At 39.3% G+C, this 12435-nt stretch overlaps 1 protein-coding gene across 2 annotated transcripts in view; it reads left to right on the forward strand.

Annotated features, from left to right (window-relative positions):
* TRPC4AP (transient receptor potential cation channel subfamily C member 4 associated protein) overlaps positions 1-12435 on the forward strand; it is a 68441-nt gene that overhangs the window by 38425 nt on the left and 17581 nt on the right. For both annotated transcript variants that reach the window (XM_053890333.1, XM_053890332.1), the window contains exon 8: positions 3711-3896. In XM_053890333.1, coding sequence (XP_053746308.1) covers positions 3711-3896 — 186 coding nt within the window. The remainder of the gene's footprint in view (positions 1-3710; positions 3897-12435) is intronic.

Raw genomic sequence — 12435 nt, forward strand, 5'->3', positions numbered from 1 at the left:
TAAGGTGAGCATCACATAACCAAATAAACCATTTAAAGTGAACAATTCAGTAGCATTTAGTACATTTACAATTTGTGCAACCACACTTCCATCTATTTTCAAAACATTTTCATCACCCCAAAGTGAAACTGTGTACATGATAAGCAGCTGTTCCCATTCTTCCCAACCCTGGCAACTACCTGCTTTCTTATACCTATGCTAGATATTTTTTAAATGGAATCATATAATACATAACTTTTTGTATCCTGCTTTTTTCACTTAGCATGATGACTTTGAGGTTCATCCATTCTGTAGCATATCAGTGTTTCATCTTTTTTTATGGCTGAATAATATTTGTATATACCACAGTTCATTCATCTCTTGATGGACATTTGGATTGTTTTCCCCTTTTTGGCTGCTGTGAAATGTCATGAGGATGTGTTTGTACATATTTATGTGGGCGCCTCTTTTCAGTTGTTTTGGGTCTATACTTAGGTGTGGAGTGGCTGGGTCGTATGGTAATTCTGTGTTCAACTTTTTAAAGAAAAGTTAATTTTAATATAATTACAGCTTTAAAAAAAAAATTTTTTTTTAATGTTTATTTTTGAGAGAGAGAGAGACACCAAGCATGAGTAGGGGAGGGCAGAGAGAAAGGGAGACAAAGAATCTGAAATAGGCTCCAGGCTCCGAGTTGTCAGCACAGAGCCTGACGCAGGGCCCAAACTCACAAGCCATGAAATCATGACCTGAGCCGAAGTTGGATGCTTAACCGACTGAGCCACCCAGGTGTCCTTACTTTTTTTTTTTTTTAAATGAGGTCAGACATTGTAGTCACTAATTTATAGAGGGTGGAAAGGGGGCTAAGAGTATTTGCTGAGCTCTGTGCTAGAACTTAATATAATATGCGTTTGTACAATCCTAGCTGTACTTTGTTGTAACTTATTTTAGTTTTGAAGAATTTTCTTTAATATTGTGTTCTTTTGAATTTTATGTTAAAATTTTTCATTTAGGGGCACCTGGGTTCCTCAGTTGGTTAAACATCTGACTCTTGGTTTTGACTCAGATCGTGATCTCATGGTTTTTGGTATCGAGTCCCTTGTCGGGTTCTGCACTCTTAGTTCGGAGCCCAGTTGGGATTTGCTATCCCTCTCTTTCTGCGCCTCCCCGCTGAAAATAAATAAATACACATTTTAAAATTATTTAAAAATTTTTTTCATTTAGATTCTTCACAGAGACATGTATATGACACATATAACATTATAATGATACCTATTTACCCATCAGCTCGATTCAGCAGTTGTCAACTGATGGCCTCTCTTTATCCCCATTTGCTCCTCTCTTATTTTGAACTTTTTTCTAAAGTTTATTTATTTTTGAGAGAGACAGAGGTAAGTGGGAGAGGGGCAGAGCAGGTTTCAGGCTCTGAGCTGTCAGCACAGAACCCAACGTGGTGTCAGACCCCTGAACCATGAGATCACGACCTGAGCCAAAGTTGGACGCTTAACTGACAGAACCCCCAGGAGTCCCCCTACCTTATTTTGAATTATTTTGAAGCAAATCCCAGATACAATAAAATTCATATTTTGCATAAATTCATACTTGCATATATTGCAGTATTTCCACAATTTTAAAAATAACTCCAATATCATATTATACCACCCAAATTAATAGTATTATCTTGGTATTATGAAATACCTACTTTTTTTCAATTAGGTGATACCTCCACACGGTTCTAAAGAATCTACAGGTTCAAAAAGGTGTTCATCGAAAAACTACCCCCTCACACTCGTGTTTCTGGTCACCTAATTCTCTTTGCCTTTGGCAACCATTGGTGTTTTCTGTCCTTCCAGGAAGATTTAATTAATACATGTATAAGCAAATACGTAGAGATGTTAGTCCTTATTTTTAAAGAAGGTTAATGTTAAATTGAAGATCTACAACCTGGATTTCCCTGCCTCCAAAGTGTATTATGTTCTCTGATGCTGATCACAATTTCCATCTTATTATTGTGAGCAAAATGGGATTAGTGGAAATAGGAGTTGGGTGATTATTCAGTTTCTTTCTTTACCTAAAAAACAAAACAAAACAAAAAAAACTTCTTTCTTACTGCTAGTACATGGTTGTTACAGGAAAATGAAACTAGAGAGAAGTAGGGTTGTTTTTTTTTTTGGTTTTTTTTTTTTTTTTTTTTTTAAGTTTATTTTGAGTGAGAGAGAGCAGGGAAGGGGCAGAGAAAGAGGGAGGGAGAGAATCCCAAGCAGGGCTTGGATGCAGGGCTTGATCCCTTGAAATCAGGACCTGAGCCAAAATCAGAGGAGTCTGGACACTTAACTGACTGAGCCATCCAGGCACCCCTAGAGAGAAGTGGTTTTAAAAGAAGCATTTAAATGGGAACACCTGGGTGGCTTAGTTGGTTGAGCATAAAAATAAAACTCTTGATTTCAGCTCAGGTCGTGATCCCAGGGTCATGGGATTGAGCCCTGTATCGGGCTCCACGCTGAGTGTGAAACCTGCTTAAGATCCTCTCCCTCTCTCCCGTTCTCTCTCCCGCCCCCTCCCCTTACCTCTGCCTCTCTCCTCTTCTCTCTCTGTCTCAAAAAAAAAAAACAAAAACAAAACATTTATATCCTTTCCTACTCAGGAATGGCCACAGTAAATACCTTGTTGTATAGGGGCACCTGGGTGGCTCAGTCGGTTGAGCATCCGACCTCAGCTCAGGTCATGATCTTGCAGTTCATGAGTTCGAGCCCCGCGTCGGGCTCTGTGCTAACAGCTCAGAGCCTGGAGCCTGCTTCGGATTTTGTGTCTCCCTTTCTCTCTGCCCCTTCCCCGCTCATGCTCTGTCTCTCAAAAATGAATAAACGTTAAAAAACAAAAACAAAAAAACCTTGCTGTATAGCCTTCATTCTTTATGTGTATATTATGTGCATATTTTAAAGAAGCAAATTTTTTTTTTTAATGTTTATTTATTTTTGAGACAGAGAGAGACAGAGCATGAATGGGGGAGGGCCAGAGAGAGAGGGAGACACAGAATCTGAAGCAGGCTCCAGGCTCTGAGCTGCCAGCACAGAGCCTGACGCGGGGCTTGAACTCACAGACCGTGAGATCATGACCTGAGCTGAAGTCGGACGCTTAACCGACTGAGCCACCCAGGCGCCCCTAAAGAAGCAAATTTTTAAAGACAATGGGCTTAAGCCAATACTGTGTAATAATTTTTTTCTGTAACAAGTTTAATTATCTTTACTGAGTCACCGTATAAAGATATATGTGTCATTGTTCTTAGTGTCTATTGTATTCTGTTGTATTGGATATAGTTTTAATCAATATGCTGTTGATGACCATGTAGTTGTCTTTATTATTTTGCTATTGTAGAAACCACATCAGTGAATATCTTTGTACATATAATTGGTTATTTCCTTATGGGAAGTTCCCAGAAATGAAGCTCCTGGCTCAAAGACACACAGATTTAAGACACTAAAGTTATTCCAGTTTACATTCCCACTAGTAGATATAAGAGCCTGTTTCTCTATACCTGCTACAATTGAACTTGTTTCTGTAATTTACTATTTTATTTTGGCTTGGCATTTCATTTTAAAGGGAAGCTCTCTGACTAGCTACTGTCAGATTAAAAATCATTCCCGCCACAGATAGGGGACAGGCTCCTTGTTGAGGGCTTTAGAGCTGGTTGGTCTCTGTTTTGAAAATTCCCTCTTTTGTTCTCTCCTTGGCAGCGGCCCTTCTCAGCATCCCTGGCTTTGTTGAGCGGCTTTGCAAGCTTGCGACTCGAAAGGTGTCAGAGTCAACGGGCACAGCTAGCTTCCTTCAGGAGTTGGAGGAGTGGTACACATGGCTAGACAATGCTTTGGTGCTGGATGCCCTGATGCGAGTGGCTAATGAGGAGTCTGAGCACAATCAAGGTACTTCTGGGCTGGGGGCTGGTGGCGGGGGGGGGGGGGTGGTTGGCGGTGGCAGGGAGGGTCTTCTGTGATGTGGGGAGCTTTCCCTTAGGCTTCTGGAACCATTCTTGACCTCTTTTCTGAGGAGCATTAATTGAAATTTGCTCAGTAGAATTTTCCTCAGGGAAGCCCTAGATAAGAACTGTTAAGACACTTTTGAAAGCTAGTGACAGAAACCTCTTTAAACTCCCTCAGTGTAGACCTGATTGCAGGGAGAAGGGACTGTTTGGATCCAATAACCAAAGCATTCTTAGGAACTCAAAGAGTCCTTTCCATGTCTCTTCTTCATTCTCCATGGTTCTTTAGTGTTCTCTCTGTTCCGATGAGTAGACTCCTAGTTTCAAGCAGTAGCTTCCTGGTGAAGAACTCTGGCCTATCTTGGGTCATATGCTTAACGGTGAAGCGTTTGACTCTGGCCAGCAAGATGGGGTCAGATTGTACAAACCCAGGAATTCTCACTGTAATCATGCAGGTAAAAGTGAAAGGAGGAGTTCTAGTTCCAGGATGGCAGTGTACGGAGCTCTGTGGACCTGCTCCCCATTGCAACTGTAAACAAAACCTATAAAAAACAACAAAAGCCATCCATGTATATGTGGAAGTTGTTCTGAGAGCATACAGCAAATGAGGAAACATTTCTTCAAGGAAATCTGCTAAAACTCAGAACAGTGAGTGTCTTTGACATTTGAACTTTTGCTTGTTGGGAATTCCACTCTGGGCTGGCGTGGCCAAAAAGACACAACCCTCAACAGAGGACACAATTCCCAAACAAGGAATATGGTATCTCACCGTTGAAGGGGAGGAGGGCAGACCACCAGCTTTTCTTATTCCCTCCAACTCCAAGTTGCAGAGGCTAAATTCTTGATGAGTATACCCTTACAGGTCGGAGGCTCCCTGCCCCAACTTTACTGAGATATAATTGACTTATAATATTACGTATATAGCATGTTGATTTGATGCATTTATGTATTGCAAACTGATACCATCATAGCATTAACTAACACCTCATCACATATTTATTTCTTTTTTGTGGTGAGAACTTTTAAGATCTCCTTTATTAACGTCGTTCAAATATTAGCTATAATCCCCATGCGGTACGTTGGATCCCCAGAACTTATTAATCTTATAACTGGAAGTTTGTACCTTTTGACCACTATCTTCCTAATTCTCCCAACCTCAGGTAACCAGCATTCTGTTTCTCTGAGTTTGACTTTTTTTAGATTCCACATAGAAGTGATATTATATAGTATTTTTCTCTTTCTGACTTCATTTAATTCACTTATTGCACATAATGCCAGGGGCTCCTTTCTTCTGACTACCTTTGTACTACACTCAGTACAGAAGCTGTGCCCTAGGCCTGGCAAGCAAGAATTCTGTGACCCTACTGTCCTTGCCCCAACTCAGGTGTAGGACAGAGCTTCCGTGTAGGGAGAGGCAAGCCAAAAAGACTTAAAAGCCGGCTGACCCTGCTCAGAGTAGCGGCACCAAGATTTTGCCAGGACGAGAGGTAATGCATAAGAGCAGAAGGTAGGGAAGTTCAGACCTAAGGGTGTTCTGGAAGACAATGTTGATTTTGGTGGTAAGCAAATAAAAGGAGGATGTTAGCTCTTAAGTGAGAACAAGAAGCTGAACCATAGAGGCTCCTGGGTAGCTCAGTCTGTTAAGTGTCCGACTCATTGATTTTGTCTCAGGACTTGATCTCAGGGTTCGTTTGTGCTTGGGATTCTCTCTCTCTCTCTCTCTCTCTCTCTCTCTCTCTCTCTCTCTCTCTCTCTCTCTCTGCCCCTCTCTCACTTGAGGGCGCACCCCCCCGCCCTTCTCTCTCTCAAAAATAAACATTAAAAAAAAAAGTTAAACCATAGGCTGGGTAGTTTACCAGTAAGAACCAGGAAAACAGCTAAGCAGAGCTCTTCTGAGATCAAAACCAACCTCAGTCTCAGAAACTACCTTGGCCCAGTTTTAATTGGATTAGATTTTGGAGCACTTTATTACGCCCCAAGGCATTGTCAAAAACAGTAGAGCATTCAGCCAGCAATTAGTGGAGTCTGACAGCTGGGTTTCATACCAGATGAGGCAGAAATCGTCATCCAGGGAGACTGTAAACACCCCCACAACTTCACTCCTCTGAAGCAAAACACCAAGGACCTCACTAGTCTGTGGAGAAATAGACTTTGCTGAAATAGTCTAGGGAGGTCACTGAACAAATGAACAAGAAAATAACAAGCCCCAAAAGGGAAGAAGGGGAATCAGTATCCACAGTTGCTGTATTATTTACCTAAAATGTCAGTTTAATAAAATGTATGAGATATGCAGAGCAAGTATGGCCCATATACAGGAGAGAGCAGGCAACAGAAATTGCCTGTGAGAGAGCCCAGATATTGGATTTAATGGAGACCTGTCATAAGGAGGTCAAAGAGCTAAAGGATGCTGTGCCTAAAGAAGTAGAAGGAACTAAAGAAGCTGTGACGACAGTATGTCATCAAATAGTATCCGTAAAGAGGAGATAGAAAAAGGAGCCAAACGGAAGTTCTGCGGTTTAAAATTATAAATAACTGGAAGGAAGAATTCACTGAAAGGAGCAAGAAGAATAGTCAAAGAAATAGTGGCTGAAAACTTCACAAATTTGAAAAGCATTAATATATACATCTGAAAGGCTCAAAGAACTGCAAGTAGCATAAATTCAAAGAGATTCACACACACACGCATCATAATAGAAATGCTAAAAGACAAAGAAAATCTTGAAAGTTGAAAGACAAAAACAAACCCTCATGTTCAAGAATATTTCTTTAAGATTGATAGCTGACTTCTCAGAAATAATAGAGGTCATAAGGCAGTGGGATGATCTAAGGGCTGAAAGGAAAAAAGCAGCAAAACTTTCTTTCAGAAACAGAGGTGAAATAAAGACCTTGCTAGATGAACAAATACTTAGAGAATTCATTACTAAAAGATCTGCCTTATGAGAAATACCAAAGGAAGTTCTTCAGCCGGAAAGCAGGTGACCTCAGGCAGTAATGTGAATCTATGCAAAACAACAAAGAGCAGTAGTAAAGGTAATTAGAGAATCATAAGACAGTATAAATGCATATTTCTTCTCCTTTTCTTAATTAATTTAAAAACAGTTGTGTAAATAAAACCATATGTTTATATTGTTGAATCTGTAACATACAGAAGTGTGATATATTTGACAGTAACAGCACAAAGAAACTTTGTGGGAACTTGGATGGGACCAAAGTTGTATTGCAGTGAGGAAATTATACCAGATAGTAACTTGAATCAACAGGAATCAATGAAGACAACCAAAATGGTAAATAAGAGGGTCAGTATAACAAACTCTATTAATATTTACTTGCTCTCCTTTCTTTCCTCAGCTTCTTTAATGGACATGAAATTATATAAACTAATAACTACAACAGTGTATTGTGTAACAGTATGTGCAGTGTGTTGTACAATATATTGTTGGTTAGTGTACATAGATGTAGTATGCAGAAAACTAATAGCACAAAAAGAGGAGGGGGAATAGAGCTATATAGGAGCTCTGGAATTAGTATAAATCTGAAAAGATTCTGTCAGGTTAAGATGTATATGGCAAACCCGATAGCAACTGCAAAGAAAGTAACTTTAAAAATAGAGAAAATCATTAAAGGAATTATGATGTTATACCAGAAAGTGTTCACTTACTACAAAAGAAAGTATTATACGAGAAATAAAGGAATTCAAAAACACATAAGCTGTGTAGAAAACAAAAAGTAAAAAGGCAGAAGTAATCCCAACTGTGTCATTAATAACCTTAAATATGAATAGATTAAAACAATTTATCCAAAAAATAAATTGTCATAGTGGAGTTTTTAGAAAAGATCCAATTGTATGCAGCCTACAGGAGGCATACTTTCTATTCAAAGGTAGAAATAGGTTAAAAGTAAAGGATAGAAAAAGATGCATACTTCAAAGAGCAACCATAAGAAAGCTGGAGGGGCTATAGTAGAAGAGACTTGAAAACAAAAAATGTTATCAGAGATAAAAGAAAAAAAAGGACATTTTATAATAATAAGAGGGTGAATCTATTAAGAAGATAGAACAGTTATAAACATATCTAACAACAGAGCCAAAAAAAATAATAAATGAAACAAAAACTAACAGATTTGAAGAGAGAAATAAGCAGCAGTAATAGTTGGAGACTTGAATACCCCACTTTCAATAATGGAGAAAACAACTAGAAGATCAAGAAGGAAATAGAAGACTTGAACAACACTCTAAACCAACTAGACTTGGGGCGGCTGGGTGGCTCAGCTGGTTGAATGACTCTTTATCTCAGGGTTATGAGTTCAAGCCCCATGTTGGGCTCCACACTGAGCATGGTGCCTACTTAAAAAACAAACAGGGTACGTGGGTGGCTCAGTTGGTTAAACATCCAACTTCAGCTCAGGTCATGATCTCGTGGTTTGTGAGTTTGAGCCCTGCATCAGGCTCTGTGCTGACAGCTCAGACAGAGCCTGCAGCTTGCTTTGGATTCTATGTCTCCCTCTCTCTCTGCCCCTCCCCTGCTCGTGCACTTCCTTGCTCTCTCAAAAATAATAAACGTTAAAAAAAATTTTTTTTAAACAAACTAAACTTACTAGATATATATAGAACACCACCAAACTACTGCAGGATATACGTTCTTCTCACATGCACATGGAACATTCTCCAGGATAGACCATATGCTAGGTTACCTAAAAAGCCTCAGTAAAGTTGAAAGGATTAAGATTGTACAAACCATGTATTTCAGTCACAGAGAAGTAGTATTAGAAATCAGATATTAGAGGGGCGCCTGGGTGGCTCGGTGGGTTAAGCGTCCGACTTCGGCTCAGGTCATGATCTCGCTGTCCGTGAGTTCAAGCCCCGCGTCGGGCTCTGTGCTGACAGCTCAGAGCCTGGAGCCTGTTTCAGATTCTGTGTCTCCCTCTCTCTCTGCCCCTCCCCTGTTCATGCTCTGTCTCTCTCTGTCTCAAAAATAAACGTTAAAAAAAAAAAAAAAGAAATATCGAGATTTAAAAAAAAAAAAAAAAAAGAAATCAGATATTAGAAACATGGAAATTATGTGATAATAATTCTAAATAACCAATGGTTCAGAGACAGAATCACAAAGAAAATTAAAAGATATTTTGAGGGACACCCGAGTGGCTCAGTCAGTTAAGCATCCGACTTCAGCTCAGGTAACGATCTCACAGTTCGTGGGTTTGAGCCCCGTGTTGGGCTCTGTGCTGACAGCTCAGAACCTGGAGCCTGCTTCAAATTCTGTGTTTCTCTCTCTCTCTCTCTCTCTCTCTCTCTCTGCCACTTCCCTGCTCTCTCTCTCTCTCAAAAATAAATAAACATTAAAAAAAAATTCAAAGATATTTTGAGACGAATGAAAATGACACAACATACTGGCCTTAAGGAATGCAGCTAAAGCATGCTAAGGGAGAAATGTGTAGCTATAAATCCCTACATTAAAAAAAAACAAAAAAACACAAAGACTCAAAAAATTCCCCAATCGGTAACCTAATTTTTCTCCTTAAGTCATTGAAAAAGGAAGAGGCAAGCTATATTCTCAAAGCAAGCAGATGGAAAGAAAGAAAAGGATTGGAATAGAAATTAATGAAATAGAGAATTGAAAAATAATAGAGAAAATCTACAAAACCAGAAGTTGGTTTTTTGAAAAGGTTAACAAAATTAACAAACCTTTAGCTTCACTGATCAAGGGGGAAAAAAAAAAGACAATATTCAAACTTCTAAAACCAGGAATGAAAGAGGGTACGTGACAACATGTACAAAGATAAAAATGACTCTAAGGAAATACTGTACACAACTGTATGCCAACAGATTAGACAGCCTAGATGACATGGACAGATGATAAGAAAGACAAAAACTCCTGTAGCTGACTCGAGCAATAGAAAATCTGAACAGACCTATGAAAGTAAAGAGATCGAATTAATAACAGAAAAACTACCCCCTCTCCCCCCGCAAAGAAGCCCTGGCCTCTTAAATAAGAAGCCATTTAAATAAGAATTAACACCAGTATGTCACAGACTTCCACAAAATAGAGGAGGAAGAAACACTTCCCAACATATGAGTCCTAATTAACCTGATACCCAAACCAGAGACACTACAAGGAAATTACAGACCAATATCTCTCATGAATATAAATGTAAAAGTCCTCAAGAAAATACTAGCAAACCAAATTTAGCAACATACAAGAATTATACACCTGGCCAAGTAAGTATATATGTGACTAGGTAGGATTAATGCATAGTTGATTCAGTATATGAAAATCAATTGATGTATACACCGTATCAGTAGAAGAAAGAACAAAAACTTACACGATCATTTCAGTAGATGCAGAAAAGCATCAGACAAAATCCAACACCCCTTCATGATAAAAACACTCAAACTGGGAAGAGGAAGGAGCAGTCCCAACCAATTAAAGGGCATCTTAAACCCCCAGCCAGCATACTTCATGCCCACAGACTGAAAGCTGCTCCCCCACTAAGATCAGGCACAGGCACAAGACAAGGACCCCTGCCTTTGCTGCTTCGACTCAACATTGCTTTGGGGGTTCTAGGTGGAAAGAGAAATAGAAGGCATTCAGATTAGGAGGAAGTTAAGCTGTCTCTCTTCACAGATTTTATATATAGAAAAACCAAGGAATCCAGTAAAAACAAAAACCCACTAAACTAATAAGTGGGTTCAACAGTGTTTCAGATTATAAGGTTTGTATAGAAATACAGTAGCAATGACCAAACCAAAATTAAGAAATTTCATTTACAAGAGCATCAAGAAGAGTGCAATACTTAGGGATAAACTTAACAAAGAAATGCAAAACTCCTACTCTGAAAATTATAAAACATTTTTATTATTATGAAAGAGGACCTAAATATAAAGCTATCTCGTGTTCATGGACCGGAAGACTCAGTATGATTAAGGTAGCAGTACTCCACGTGTCGAGCTCTGTGTCTGTCAAAATCTCAACTGGCTTCATTGCAGAAATGGATTAGCTACAAACCATGTATCTAATGAGGGACTTGAATCTAGAATTTGTAAAGAACTCATACAGGTCAGTGATAAAAAGACAACACATTTTGAAATGTGGGCTGAGGATTTGAATACCCATTTCTCCAAAGCAGAGATACAGATAGCCAATAAATACATGAAAAGATGCTCAACATCATTACCATCAGGGAAATGCAAATCCAAACCACAATTAGATACTACTTCATACCTGTTAGGATGTTTATCATCAAAAAGACATGATAGCAAGTGTTGGCAAGGATGTGGAGAAATCAGAAATCAGAACCCTCATTCTCTGTTGGGGACTATGTAAAATGGTGCAGTCGCTTTGGAAAACAGTCTGGCACTTTTCACAGTTCCTCAAAAGGCTAAACAGGGTTACCATATGACCCAGAAATTCTAGTCCTACTTATATATCCAGGGGAAATGAAAACATGTTTACGTAAAAACTTATACGTGAATATTTACAGCTGCAGATTTATAATAGCCAAAATATGGAAATAACCCAAATGTCCATCAGCTGATAAGTGGATAACAGAATGTGATATATTCATATAGCAGAATATTATTCGGCAGTGTAAAAGATGAAATACTGATACATGCTACAACCTGAATGAATCTTGAAAACATTGTGCAGAGTAGAAGAAGCCAGGCACAAAAGGTCACATATTTTATGATTCCATTTATATGAAGGCAATTCCTTTGAAACAAAGTACTTTAGTGGATACCTAGAGATGAGGGGTTTGGTGGCAAATGAGAATAAGACTTCTTTTTGGGATGATGAAAATGTTCTAAAATCAGTTATGATGGCTGCACAACTGTGAATATGTTAAAAACCACTGGATTATACACTTCAAGTGGGTGAATTGTATGCTGAATTATAGCTCAAAGCTGTTTTAGGGAAAAAAAAGAGTATGCCCCAGAGTGCAGTGTAGACCTATGGAGGGTGGTGACCCCTTGAATCAGTTTTATGCAGCTGAAGAGATTGGAGGGAAGCAGAAACCTCTCAAACTAGTTTGCCCATCCTTATCCTTGGGAATTAATCTTGTTGCTGAGCTCTGGCCATTGGTTTAAGAACTGCCTTTCTTGAAAATACCCCAGAGACTTTCTTGTCAAGCCCGTGAAAACCAGGCACCAAAGATCGGCAGTGCCCGGGGAAGCATCTGAGCTGCCTGTGTTTCTCTTTCTCCACAGACGTTTATTACTGAGGAGGGCTTGTTTGCCATTCGCTGTGCCTGTCCTTCCCTTAAGCATCCTGTCCCGCAGTGGCTCTCAAGCCCCCTCAGCACAGAGCCAGACATGGGGCTCGAACTCACAAACCATGAGATCATGACCTAAACTGAAGTTGGGACACTTAACCAGTTGAGCCACCCAGGCACCCCAATAAATAAACGTTTTTAAAAATTTAATTGAAAAAAAACCTTGCAGATTAAAAAGAAAAAAAACTAGTAGCAAGCAAGCATTAGCAGAAAAACTC

This window comes from Panthera pardus, unplaced genomic scaffold (assembly GCF_024362965.1).
Source record: "Panthera pardus isolate Hobbes unplaced genomic scaffold, ASM2436296v1 HiC_scaffold_25, whole genome shotgun sequence".
Lineage (NCBI taxonomy): Eukaryota > Metazoa > Chordata > Mammalia > Carnivora > Felidae > Panthera > Panthera pardus.